The 14,419-nt window shown below is 37.8% G+C and overlaps 1 protein-coding gene and 1 long non-coding RNA gene across 2 annotated transcripts; one reads left to right on the top strand and one right to left on the bottom strand.

Annotated features, from left to right (window-relative positions):
- The first annotated feature begins 2,656 nt into the window (after positions 1-2,656).
- Positions 2,657-7,331, top strand: LOC122831483. The gene is made up of 3 exons (XR_006370699.1): positions 2,657-2,731; positions 5,494-5,547; positions 5,654-7,331. It is a non-coding gene; the product is annotated as an uncharacterized LOC122831483 (long non-coding RNA).
- A 1,200-nt stretch (positions 7,332-8,531) lies between these two features.
- LOC122831482 (protein FAM8A1-like) lies at positions 8,532-13,236 on the bottom strand. The gene is made up of 5 exons (XM_044117697.1): positions 12,602-13,236; positions 11,192-11,312; positions 10,521-10,644; positions 10,275-10,414; positions 8,532-10,172 (listed from the first exon to the last, which is right to left on the bottom strand). Exons 1-5 carry the CDS (start codon positions 13,062-13,064, stop codon positions 10,028-10,030), a joined length of 993 nt encoding a protein of 330 aa, XP_043973632.1. The 5' UTR covers positions 13,065-13,236; the 3' UTR covers positions 8,532-10,027.
- Between the last annotated feature and the right edge of the window lie 1,183 nt (positions 13,237-14,419).

The following is a 14,419-nucleotide window of genomic DNA, read 5'->3' as shown; positions in this document are numbered from 1 at the left end:
GTATTTACCCACCTAAATAATTAGCTACCTAGTAAACTTGAAAGCTATGTATGGATTGTGAGAGAGAAAAAAGAACTACTTCTGATGTGTGAAAATGGCACTTTAGGACAAACTTCAAGACAAAAGAGCACCAAGGGAGAGACACACATTAATAAAAATGATAATAGAGAGTTTGGTGTGTGTTGTGGGCTTAGGGGGGGCTTGTGGTCGAGGATCTGAGGGATAAATAACCTCAGCTCACTCCTGTCTGAGTGCAGGTCCATCTCTGCCACTGCATACTCCACACTATGTGGGGAGAATGTGAAAGCAGTTACTGCCATGGAAACAAGAGGCAGCTCCACAGCCTCCAGTCCCCATTAGGAAGGATGGGCGGCAACGTGGCTGCAGCTCAATGGTGGTGTAGCATGACACTCTGAAAGAACCTATTGAAAGCCAGTGAATTCAGTAGTTAATGAAAAGAGCAAAGGGACAGCAAATCCTGTAGGCAGGTGATACAGAAATCACCTTCCTTTGTAAAATTGTGCTCCAATTATATTCATGAAAATTGAATCTACTTTTAACAGTTTCAAACAAATAGAAAGTTTGTTTGTAAACTTTAGTTTTAGTGTGCTGTTGTGAAAACTTGTGATGTCAAGAAGCAAACTAACACATGTTTGAGAGGGTGTAGCTTCTTTTTTTTTATATCAATAAGCAGTAGTTTTGTCAGTATTCTCTGTTGATTTCAAGAAGTTGCAGCACTTACTAAGGCCTCAAAAATGATGTAATCTTCACATAATGATGCATTTCTTACCTCAGGGACTGAATCTTGCAAAAATATGTATTAGTGCAAAAATGATTCATTCTGTAGTTGAGCAAATAAAGCCTGATGTGGAGGAGTGGATCTGCAGTATTCTAATGAACCTTTAACAGGAGAATGATTATTAGTCTTTTTATTGTTTTTTGCAAATACCCTACAGACAAACGCCAGCAAACCACAAACCTTGACATTTTGACATTGTAATTTTTTTTTTTTTTTAAGCAGTGATTTTCAGTCAAATACTAGCTGTGGTTTTACACTAGGATACCATTAGACTGGCTTCTTTAACTCTGTTTTATGTACTTTCCAAGTGGCAAGAGCCAAATTCAGCAGAACAAAACAGATTTCATCCTGAGTGCCAAGACTCTTTTCATTCAGCTGAAAATAGCAAGCCACTGCTTACGCACATCTCCAGAACATAGTTTAGGCAACTAAAGGATCGGGTGGGAGTGATTTGTGGAGGAGGAACACAGCCGCTGAAGGAACTCAGTACGGTTGGTTTGAGCACATGAACCAAATGAATCAGACACGCACCAGATTGTGCAAGAGGAAAAAAAAAGAGCAAAATGAGGAGCCAGGAAGCAAAGTTATTGTTGGCTTTTAATCATAGTTCTCAGAGAAGTTCACAGGAGATTTGGAAGATGGGTTATAGGAAAACATTTTCAGTAAACACATGCTGTTTTTATTCGGTAACATTATGTCATGACAGAGCACACAGCTTGTGTTGAGGTTATGTGTTGTATCCGTTGTTACAAATGCCACGTTTAGAGTTAGGAGCTGAGTTTAACCATGACTGACTGAAATGGCCTCTGCAACCTCGGCCCAACCCTATTTTCCTTCTCTCACCCAGCAGCTTCCATATGGTCTCAGCAGAGGCTACTTTTCTCTCTCCTGTTACAGTTAGACCACAGCTACTACATGCTTAGTAATATGAGTGTTATTCCTCTTTTTTTAAAAGGCCTTAAGTGGCCCTTATTTGATAGTGAATTGACAGGAAAGTGGTTAATGAGAGAAGGGGAAATGTGCTTAACCCCAGTGCCACCAAAACACCCCATATGCTGGGGTGCACATGGGATTATTCCTAAATAGTCAAACTACAAGTTAAATTTTATTTACAGTTAATCAGATTCACTATAACTAGAAGGGTGAATGCTGAAACTGAGTCAAAATATTTTTCAGAATAGTACTGCTCAGTTTCTCAGATGTGTTATACAGAATAAATGGGAACATGTTTTGGCATTATTTATCATTGCACAACCACTACAAAAATAAATACAATTGTAAACAATGAAAAAAAATGTTGCATTACAAATTTCACTACATCAATTTTTATTTTTTTTATTTTTATTTTTTTACTTAAATCAGAAAAGTGTGGTGTGCATTTGTACTCAGTAAGCCTGAGGTAATAGTTTTCTAAGTGACATTTTTCTACAATTTCAGTTGCATAAACTTCATCTAGAGATTTAAGTTTTTGCCCATTTGTCTTTGAAAACCTAGGCTGCATCTCACTTCCAGAAATATGACTGTGAGGTTAATTGGTCTGTGTGTTGCCTTGTGGTAGGCCATTGACCTGTCCAGTGTGTATCACACCTCCTTCCCAATGACCGCTGGAAATGGGCAGCAGCCCCCATTTGTCCCTCCAAAGACAATCAGATAAGAACAATATATCATTATATACCAGTGGTGTCCAAAGTCAGACCTCAAGGGCAGGTACCGTGCATGTTTCAATTTTTATTCTGGTTCACCACACCTGAATCATGATTGATTCAGGTGTGGTGAACCAGAATCAATCATGATTGATTCAGGTGTGGTGAACCACCTGAACTAATCATGGTTCATTAGCAGGCCTGTGCAGAACCTTGACATGCTAAGATGAGGTGAATTAGCAGTGCCTACCAATAACTGATGGTGTCATTCAGGACACAACACATCCAGGTAACATAAAACTCTTTCTGCTTCTTGGATATTAAGTTGCTTGTACATCTTGACTGTGATGAGACTGTTATACAACAATAGTCTTTGGTTAGAGGCCTCAACAAATTTATTGCAAGACTGACTGACTGCTACTGGAGATCCTTTCTGCCCACAGCGTCACTATCCACAATGATTCTTTGCAGACATTTGGATGATATTGGTAACAGGAACATTTAATTTTTCTTTGGGCTCAATTAATGCATGTTTTAGTGGAATTGAAGAGAGCTAAATATTGTCAAATTTATCTTATTGGTTTTCTTAAACATAAATATGCTGTAATTTACAGATTTTAACGTTGCCTCTGCCTGATTGCTTTATATTTAATGTCCTTAATTTTGTTGCAGAAATAATGATACTTTTGCACGTTTTCTCCAAGGGTTGCCATCGACTCTAACCAGCACCATGTTTCACACTGTGCAAGGTTTGGGCACACTCAATTTGTACGTAAAAAAACTAAATTATGGTGATGTAATTCAAACATAACATCATCCTGAAATGGCTTTTGGCAAACTGAAAGAAGGTCTTCAACACAAATCATGTTTCTCTAAATTGTGTTTCATCATGTGAGAAAGAACTATTACATCAATTAATCTTAAAAAATATATATATATAAAAATGGTAGAGGCATATTTTTTAACAACTTGGGTTAGTTGCCAAAGAAAATATGCACTTTTGTGAGTGCAACTGAATGAATTGAACTATAGTGAAAAGCACAGTGATCAGTATGAATCCAACCTGTTTACCATTTGTGTGGGGAATAATTACATCAAAAAGAAAAGTGTACTCCTATCATCACAACCTCACATAAAAAGAAATTAAGCTGTGAACATTTAACATAAAAGTTTTCCTGGATCATAATTACACAGGAAGCCCTAAAACTGATTCCAGCTTGGTGAATGAGATGTAGTTTTGTGAAACCACCACTGCAGAGCTTCTCCAGTAGTTGCAGGAGGTGATGCGAATATTTGTGGAAGAATGCCTCGTAACAAGGTTGGCAACAAAGAAGTCTTTTCTGTCCAAGAAAAACACAGATGGACTACAAAGTGATCCTGCAGGAAGTACAGTGGAGGAATCACAGGAGATTGATGCAGAGTTATTTTTACTGATGGATCCTCCTTTCGATTACTTTGAACATCTGGAAAATAATTTGGAGGGGAAACAGTGAATATTCTCAAGAGAGTAGCATCCTGTCAGCATGCAAAAGACATTAAACTTCTTAAATTTTTTGCCGAGAGCACTGCCATGCATAAAAAAATTTGATCAACACATTCCCCAAAAACTAACTTTGTTTTTAGCTACAAAAGAATAAAAACACTTCTGAAGTGAGTACTTTAATTTTCCCTTAAATTTTGATTTAAAATGACATTTTAGAGCAATAGGAAAAACAGAACCAAAGAGCACTCTGGTTACATCAGTCTTTTTAGATTTCTCTTGTACTCTCTGCTGTTTTTTGCTGAGAATATTTAAGTGTTTAAGTGGAAACACGTCTGTGTGGTCTCGATGAGGAGAGGTAACATTTATCTCTTAAATGTAGCCAAGTGCATTTTTTTGTCCTCTATAAATCGCAATTTGGATCAAACATACACCAACGTCTGCTTTTGGCTGTGCCTCATGAAACTAAAATAATACCATATAAAGAGTAATTGTTGGATATCTCCACTGCTAATGCAGCATCCATGGTTGTCTTGACAACTCACACTAGTCACGGCCTCAAAGAGAAAATCTACTAAAACCTCTACTAATAAAACCAGCCAGAAACCCATTGTTATGGCATGGGAAATGGTATAAATGTGCAGCCACACTTCAACGCCTTCACTCAGTCTCTCTTTGTGCCTTTACACCATTCATCTAGAGTTTGCACTCACCTCAAATTCACATCTATTTTTGTAACAACAAAATGAACAGGGGTGCAGGCAATGTTGTTCTATATAATAAGAATTTAATGGCTCTTCTTTTGCCACAGTGAAGTGAAACCTATTTTATTCATTATGTATTGCCATGTAAGGGGGTGGAAAATTTGGGGATTGTCTATATTTTTAGCAAGTACTTAGAAGTTTCCTCAAGAATTTAATAATTATGAAATCCTTTGATTAAGAACAAATGACAAAATAAAAAATGTGATTTGCATTGCAAAGGTCTTCACATCCCTTCTTCTGTTTTCCACATTTTGCCTCATCATACCCACACACCTCAATGTATCTAATTGGAATTGAAGAAAACCTTCTCCACAGCACAATGCTCCCACCACCAAAACCTCATGACAATAGCCACAGAGATATTTGATTACACACAGCCGGATGAGCAATTCAATTTCAAGCAGACTGGCAGAAATTTGTGAGCCAGCGATATTAGTCTTCTATCACCACACAGCAACCTGTTAGTTTAAACCTAACAGGTTTTACTTTCTACTTTGTTAAAAAAGTATCAGGATGACAGATTTACTGAGCCATAAATTTCTACAGATAAAAGCTAACACATACATGTTCTTTGAAAACCACTACTTGTTACTTTCCTTTGCTCACAAACCACAACGGTATGGATGCTGGGTGCCTTGTGTGTGTGTGTGTGTGTGTGTGTGTGTGTGTGTGTGTGTGTGTGTATATATGTATAATATTTACACTTTTGGATGATGGATTATACACTGCCTTGTGAGATATTCAAGCAAATATACATGTACATTTGTTCATTTATTTGGCTTTTACATTTATCTCTTGATTGAACAGGATTATCAGGGGTGGATGATGGTGGAATGGCCATGCCCCTCCTGATCTCACCTAGTGGGTATAAACTCCCAAAATTAAACCATGTTTGCTGGTCATTTCATGACCAAATGTCCAGGCAAGCAGGTCTCCTCTTTATCAACAGCTCTTTCCTCTCTGGCAGGACTCAGCCAGCCTGTCATTAGCAGCTCCACTTGAGAGGAATACCAACAGGCACAGACACACCGAGTGAGCAACAAGCAGCAACAACAACAACCACAGGCAGTGTTTCCGCCCATGTCACCTTTCCACCACTTCAAAAACACCTGGATGCCGCTGCTGCTGGGAGGAAAAGCAGCGCCTACCTGTTAATTCTGGAAAAACCTGATCAAAAAAATAACATCTCTGATGGGGAAATCATCATCTGTCACAGAGAATATTTCGGGGCCAGACTGTTTCCCTCATCCCCACTCCGAGTCCCACACATGGCTGTCAGAGGAAGTTGTGAGCCCTCCATGCTGCTGGTGGATGACTCCGCTTGTTAAAAAAGAGGCAGAAAGCATGGCAGGAGCTCAAGCTGGACACCGCATCAGCTCCACACCGTATGGCAGGCCATGTGGCAGCAAGCTAGTGGGATTTTCAAGCAAAGCGCCAGACACCAAATGACATATAGAAGATGTTGGTGAATTATACCATTGCTTGCATGAAGTTGCAGCTCCCCACCTTTTCTTCTTTGTGACCTTCTAATAACTCATGGCAAAGGAATTTTATTTATTTGACTCTAGATTGTTTTAAATAATGAACCCCGAATACCTCATCTGGATGCAGAACAGATTATTAACAAAGACAGTTTGCAAGTCTGTTTCCGATTAAATTCTTCATCCATTCCCAGTTGTGGTTTAACCACATTTCTCTGTCCTCAGGAAGGAGCTGCTTGTCTTTGGGTTATATTGCACCAGTTCCTGTGGCATGATGGCTGCCAGGGAGGGGGTCACTGTAATCTGGCAGCACCATCTGTGGCTGTCATCTGAAGCTGCCACTTAGAGAACCTAACACAGTCCCCATGTCATCACTCGCCACCAGCTCAACCTTCCCTCGTCTCCCTCCAGTAGGATATGCAACACCTCAGAAAACTCTGAAATATAAGGGAAATTATTAGCTGTGTTGAAATGTGGTTTAAGAAAACTGATGTCATGTCATCATATTTGTTTTTTTCACCAAGATGAAAAGTGAAATCTTGTACATATTTCAGCCTAAAATGGAACACAGATGCTGCAGAGTACTTAACTTTTTCCCTGAAATACTCAAGATGATGTCCGTGTAAATGGTAAATGTACACTAGATGGAGCCAAACGCCAGGACAATGAAATTAATAACTAGCAGTTCTTTCTTTAATCTCGATGTAGAAAGAAATACACGTATGAGTGCTAATGATGTGAAATTATGCAGTAAATCATCCAGTAGCAACGCATTGGATGATTGAAGTTAAAGAATTTTTCTTTAAATTCTCTGATTTAAAGAAAACAGAGAATACACCAAAATCACCAAGGTAAACGTGACCATGGGCCACAAAACTTTAAAAATGGAAAACTATTTTACTAGAAATTTTCCCAGAAAAATCCAACAAGATAAACCATCTGTAAATTCTTGTAGCTGTATAACAAAAAATAAATAAAAATTACTCCCACATTTGCTTTATTTAAAGAAACTTATTGAATTTCCAGAAGTGTTTTTTGAATCAGTTGTTTTATTTCTACTGTTTCAAAAAAAAATTTCTGTCTATTCCCAGCAACAACAAAAGGATATGGGTCACTTTTTCTTCTAAAGTGTTTGTTGTGTTTTGCTGAGGTTAATTAACTGGATGCAGCCAAATGCCTCTTGAGTAAAAGTTGGTGGATGTTTCTCATTCTATGTATTAGCTAAGAAATTTCATCAATGAAAGATTATTACTATGTATTTTACATGATATTTTCCATCTTAAAAAGATTCTAATTTGCAGCTATTTGTGCAGGTGGGCGCCCTGAGGTTTGTAGTTTTGACATACAAGTTCTCTACCTGAATCAAAACCATTGCTACATGACTTCCACTCTGCTCATTTTCTGTCTGCAAGCTGTGAATAGAAGCCACAAGGGACAAAAATCTCTCTGAAAGTCAAACTACAATTTATTGCCCAATAAGACTTGTTGCCATATGCATAAATCAACTGAACAACAGACTATTGCTCATGTCTTCTCTAAGTTTTGCTGAAGTGCTTTTTCTCATTTCCCTGAGTAAGTCCTGATTTACTTTACTGCTGTACACATTTAAGTATGTTCTTCAAAAGATGTCACTTTTGAGAAGTTTATTTGGCTTGTAAAATAAAAATAAAAAAATGTTGTAATGTTGTGCTTGGCAATGTAAAGTAAGCCAATTCTGGGAAGTTTGGTTTAAAAGAATGAGTTAAGAGTAATTAGAGGCCAAAAAAAACTGTAAAAAAAAAAGGAAAGAAAAGAAAAGAAAAGAACACCCCGTTTGATTTTTGAACTGTTTATATGTAGAGTCTTGGAAACCCATGGAAAACATTTAACAAGTTTGAATAAAATTTGAGTTTAGATGTAAAATTTGCTTTTCAGAAATAATTTTTTCTCTTTCTTTTGTTTAAAATAGGCAAGGAATTCTGGAAATGAAAATATTTTTGAAAAACAAATGCTTTTTTTTCCATACTGATCTAGACCTGGAAAACCTTACAAGCAAGTTCTAGACTGACCGTAAAAATAAAACAAGGCTTAAGTTGTGTTTAGTTTAGTGTTAAGAACGCTAGTATTTTTGCCAGTGATTCTGCAACTAAATAAAAAATAAATTCTTGAAACCCTAACCTTTTTTCTCCCCCTTAAATAAAAAAATATTTGATTCATCTGTGTGAGCCACTGCAATAAAAGATGAATTAAGGTAAGGCTTTTTTTTTTTTTTTTTGCACAACTTTGCAAGACGATTTCAAAAATCAGGATGCAGGATGTTGTAAATCTTTCATCTGCAGTTAATTAGCAAACAAAAAGCAAAACAAAGGCTTCACAGAAACACAATGAGCTTTGGGTGATTTATTTTCATAAATGCAAAAAAGATCGAAATCGCACCAAAGGAGTCACACCTCAGCTTCTTCACTGTGTACATGCTGCTAAAGCAAAGATTGCTCAGATGATCTAAGGTGAAGGTTTACATTTTCATTCAATACATCTTGTGACGTTAAACCAGAGCTTTTGCAACTGTGGAGTAAGCACAGCGCGTCTCTCCCACAGTGTGAATCATCGTTTGAACAGTCTGACCACAGAGCTGCTGAAGTATAGCTGTGGAATCCAGTTTCCAACGAGACATTATGTAATATATGAATAATATATAACATATATAACATATATAATATTTAACACATTGAAATACAACCCAAAATGAATGATGAGTTGTAAAGCACAACCCACGTATGGATTTCTTAGTCCTCGACGCAGCCGTCCCAGCCTGAGGACTTCTGCCACACATTTCGCACTTTCCTGTCTGACCATTCTCTAAAAGCAAATACAACCCAGAGCATTTATACATTTAATAGCCAGTTTCTGTCTGAAATTTACAGATTAGATTTCAATGACGCATTCCAACTTAAAAAATAATCTGAATATGCAAAAGAAAGAAAGCTGAAAATTCAAACTGAGAAGCCCCAAGGAGGCACTGAATTACACATGTGATACTTCAGCAGAAATTACTTCATCAACTTGAAGTAAACTTACTTATTTATCAATTTATCAGTACTTATCAGTTTACACCTTTTCTGGTGTAAACTAATAAGTAAACAGGAAAAAAAAAAGTGGCCATGTAGGAAACTGTTAAAGCTCAAACTCATCATCAGGGAAATGCAACTTCTAAATAAATCATAAATGACAATACTGAGTGTTTAGTCCTGTTCAGAAACACTCTTAAATGCAATAAAATACCAGAACAGTGAGATGCAGAAATAAAAATCCTGCCTGCTCCATTTTTAAATGTCCCTGGCATGAAAAATACAATCAGCAGACATTTTTCAAAGCAAAAATGTACATTTATACCAATACTTTTTCAATTAATTAAAGATTTTAAATTAGTTTTTTTATTTACATTTTAAGAAGTCTGACTACCTGCTTTTGGAAACAGAGCTGTGTTACAAAGAGATACTGAGGAGTACAATGACAATGTCATTATGACATAAATGCATAATTCACAATTCAAACACTGATCCATATATGGCATTTACCCTTAATAGGGGGACAATTACAAACAAGGCAAGCTTGTGTCAACAAGAAAATAATGCATTTACCTTTCGTCCCTCCTGTGTATAAAGCAGCAAACAGACACTGAATGCAGAAATACACCAAACAGTGAACCTAAATAGTTCATACTGAAGTGTTTCAGACTCAGCACCAGTCCTAAATCTCTTCTCTTCACAGCAGTGTCAGGTTTTTTCTTTCTTTTTTAAAGAAGTAATCTTGTTCCTGTTCAGTTATTTCACTCCTGCACTCTCATCATTTATATATAACTTTTTCTGTCAGCTTCAGTGTCATCTGATTCTGGAGCGCTTGACAACTATCGTACCAGCAACCATGTCATAGACAGTCCTGTTGTGCTGAAAGAAGAGGAGAGTGATGAATGCTGGGAAAAAGAAGGCAATGGAGAAGTTCTTGTTCAGGGCTCGGACCGTTGACCTGCAGAGAAAGACATGAGGACAAGGGTCAAGATTTGAGGAGGAGTTAGGATTTAAAAAGAAAAAAATATATATAAAAAGTTATAGATAGTAAGTTGCTTACGCGGACAGGGAAACATTTGTTGCCGGCACTACAAGTACCCTATTGGGCTGAATCAGAACTGACGAATCGCACGTAACAACTCTGAGTCCGATGAGAAACTTCCCTGGAGTGGCCCCGCCAGCTCCCCAAATGCATGCAATCTGAATGCAGAAGGGAGAAATGCGCCTTCGTCACTTCATGTCTGCTTGTTGCAGCTACATGCAGCTGGCGCTTTGGAAACTACGAAGTACTTTTAAAGCTTCTCACCTCATAAAAACAAACTAAAATCCGATACACGAGGGCAACGAGCATCATTTTCTGCAACTCCTCCATCGATGTGTCTTCATCGATTTCCTCCACTATGAATTGCATGGCAAACTTGGAAACATCTCTGAGAAGCAAAACAGATCCAGATGCAAACACATGAGGTTTTTCCACTTGAGAGTGTCTTTTTTCATGTCATTTGTTGGAGCACAGCAACAAACTTTAGCATAGTTTATGTAATAAACTAATACAAACTAACTTCCTGGAAGGTGAAACTCTGCCCCAGTTTTACGTTTTTTGGATAGGTTTTCTTCAAGAGTTGCCCTTTATTTAGCTTCATCCAACTTCTCATCAACTCTAATCCGATTCATTATCCCTCAAAAAGTCCCCACAGCATGATGGTAGGAATAGGTCTATTTTTTTAATGGGTATAAGACCAGAAGAGTTAAATTAAAAAAACACCCAACGCATTTCAGTTTTATTTATAAAACAATAAAATAAATAAAAGTTAAGTATTAAGTTCCTTTTACCACATAATTATAAACTACTTTGTGCTGGTCTGACACATAAAATCACAAATAGTTTTGCAAGGCAGTGTATACATTTAACTTTCCAAATAGGATAATCAAAAAAATCTGTCACCTTACTCCCAGGTTATCAAAAAATCAACTCACTTAATTCCACTTAAGTGCATGATACTGATGATTATGGTTGCTTTGATGAAAAACAGTATAAAGAAATCCACCATCTCTGCCATAAGTCTTTGGAGAGGTGAAGGAATGCTGTACTCTCGACCTGGTGAGAAGAAGTATGACAATTAAAGGTTTGCAGCTGTATTTCAAAAAACATAACCTTTAAAATCCATCCATTTTCTATACACCCTTTATCCCTAATGGGGTCAGGAGGGTTGCTGGTGCCTATCCCGAGCTAATGTTCCGGGCGAGAGGCGGGGTTCACCCTGGACAGGTCGCCAGTCTGTCACAGACCTTTAAAATCCACGGTATTCAAATGAAACGAGAAATTAATTTGCAATCTGGAATGAAAGTTTTACTACTTCCTTCTGTACCTGAGAAATTGAAGATCTCAACAAATGTTTGAATTTTCTAGAAAGTTGTTGAGTTTTAAAGGATTACTAAAGGCTTAGAGAAACTTTCCAACAAAATCTCTAACCAAAGACTATGCACACTCTGCAACTCTAATAATGCAATAATGTCAGTAGCAAAAAAACATTCCCTAATTAATGTTTTGTCATATTTGGAAGTATAGAACACAATAATGGCACCAGATACATATCGCTTTTAAAATTTACAGTAAATGCTGAACTGTGACCAAATATGTTGGGTAAATTATACAGAAACTCAAGCAAATTTTAAAATAGCAAATTTTAAATAGCACAACCTGCTTAGCACACAAAAGTTGCACAGACCAGCAATCATATTTAAAACTTTAAAACACACACATACATATTTTATTAGTTTTAGCTGTAGTTGCGAAAAAAATTGTTTTATTTTGAAGCCTAAAATACGTTTTTAACTATGCTGACAAAATAATGGGGATTCTGTATTTCTGTAGCATTTTGATCAAGAGTTCTTTTAAAGTTGTGTTACAGAAATAATCATTAAAATCGTAAATCTATGGAGCCCGTCAGGTGACATGGAAGAGAAAAGAACTCATGGCCACGACTTGATTAATTCGTGGGCATGACTGAATAACTCGAGCCCACGAATTAAACGTGATGGGTGATTAAATGTACAACTTCCCCGAGGTCAGCTTATTGCTTAAGGTAGAAGCTGGAGCTTTTTAAGCAGCCGAAAGAATCTCTTCCTGCCTAATTAGCAAGTATCTGAAGAATGTGCTTATAATTCATTCAGAGATTGAAATAAAACGAAATGAGATCGGATTTGTCCAGTGTTAATTATAATTATTAAGTCGTACCCAATAATTAAAAAAGTCGTGGCCACGATTTTTTTTCCCTCCCATGTCACCAGACTGTCTCCGTACAAATCACACAGCAGGCCATGATTTCATTTGTATAGCAAAATCGGTCGAGTGTAAACAAAATCGGTCAGGTCGGCAGCCTTTACCCTGTCTCGGAGCATTTCCATGATCCCGCTGCGGCTGCTGCTGCTGAGCGGCCGCTGGGGCCCCGACATCCGCTTCCCCCGCTCGGCTGCTCGGGGAATGGACCGTAGGTGGATAAGGCAACAACGGGAGGCCAAAGGAAGCATTTTGCCAGTTCTGAGGATCAAAAACAAGAGCAGTGGACGTTCCGCTGGGTGGCTGTAAACAGGGTGGGACGGTCATAGTTGAAGCTAGCAGCCAGCTTTGCCAGTTCACATATCCAGTGTAGTACTGCCACATCCATGCCTGTAGCTTCTCACAGTACTCCACAGTCGAACAGCTTTCGACGGACTTGTTTGTAGCCTCTGGACTCTTCTGCTTGTCCGTTCTGTGGGTAACGTCGTCAAGCAGCGCCTTAACTTGTTCAACTAAAGGCTCATTCTTTCTCTTGTCCACTTCCATGACACTGTTTTCTTGGTCTGCCATGTTTACAGGCGAACCATGACGTACGGACGTAAGGTTGGATTAGTTCATCCGGAAGAAGTCAAATAATTATGGTGACATTTTTGAACATTACTGCTAACTGAGAAACTAGTGTTGCATAATAGTTTTGCCATCAGCTACATTATGTATTCACAAACTAATTTCGAATTATAAGCAGAATGTGCCCCCCTTCTCAATGCGGTAGTACCGTTCAATATTTACCTGCTATTACAAGAATCAGTCACAAGATGTCAGGTTTTCTGCAAGATAGAAACTTAATGAGAATTTTCATCTATAATAGACTATTAAAGCATCTTTACCCCTCTGGTAAAGACCCTTAAAATAATCTATAGTATTAATGTATGCTCACACAGAATTGGTTAGATAATTTAACCTTTAATACAAGTTCCTTCACCTGTCCACTTTAAAAAATGTTTATCTTAATTTAACAAAAATCACTGGGGCTGCAGTTTATGGGAAGATGGATGGAGCTACACTCAAGGCACACTTAGAAAAAACACCGGTTAAAAAACTTCCTACCACAACAATGACTAAAGATTGAGTAAATGAACAGTTTCATTATGTGCAAGAAAGGCCCAGTCAAAGTCTAAACCTAACTACAAAATTTACTACACATTCTTTAGCCTTTGCTTGGTGTATGCATTTGTACCCAAACTAATTTCTTCAAGCCATTTGCTGAAAACTGGACTTTACAACTTTAAAAGATTTGCCTGGGACACTTTGATATCCATTATGAGCCACAAATTACTATGGCTTAACCTATTCTGAAGAGTTAACATTTACTAGGACAGTCTTGGCTAGACTCTTTATAACCAGAAGGAGGAGATAAGTAGATTTAGAACAATACATGTATTCAGCAGCCAATAGTATGATTGTGTTTAAGAGGGTAAAGCCAATTTAAAGTAGTCTGCTTCCTAAATTGTCCATCCCCCATCCACACAAAGCTTAATCCAGACTAATAGGGTTAAGAGAAAAAAAAAAAAAAAAAAAAAGGTTTTAGTGAAATTTTCAATGGAAATGCACTTGACAAATATGCTCATGTTCAGTGTTGTTGTTGGACCAAAGCCAATTCAAGCAGTCAGCTGCAGCTTTTGTGGCTTCATGAGTCGACCCAGTTTCAGAGAATAACCCCCCCCCCCATATTAAACCATTTGGGTGCTCGTTTCAACCCCCCGCCCCCATCTGGGAAAGATAAAAGGCCTCCTGCACACCTAGCGGGACCCCAGTACCAACCGAAGCAGGGATTTGGCCTCTCAAAGCCATGTCATGTTGCTCATCCTTCAGGCATCCCAGCAAACTAATGCTTTTTGTATTAAATAGTTTCATCCAGTTGAATT

This window comes from Gambusia affinis, linkage group LG05 (assembly GCF_019740435.1).
Source record: "Gambusia affinis linkage group LG05, SWU_Gaff_1.0, whole genome shotgun sequence".
In the NCBI taxonomy this organism is placed as follows: domain Eukaryota; kingdom Metazoa; phylum Chordata; class Actinopteri; order Cyprinodontiformes; family Poeciliidae; genus Gambusia; species Gambusia affinis.
Note: the sequence above shows the minus strand (reverse complement) of the source record. Positions and strands in the feature narration are given on the sequence as shown.

Coding starts and splice junctions, on each gene's coding strand:
- LOC122831482 (XM_044117697.1), bottom strand. CDS start 13,064: ATGGCAGACCAAGAAAACAGTGTCATGGAAGTGGACAAGAGAAAGAAT. Junction 11,313..12,601: donor TGGAAATGCTCCGAGACAGG/GTAAAGGCTGCC, acceptor TCTTCTCACCAG/GTCGAGAGTACAGCATTCCT. Junction 10,645..11,191: donor ATGCACTTAAGTGGAATTAA/GTGAGTTGATTT, acceptor TTTGCTTCTCAG/AGATGTTTCCAAGTTTGCCA.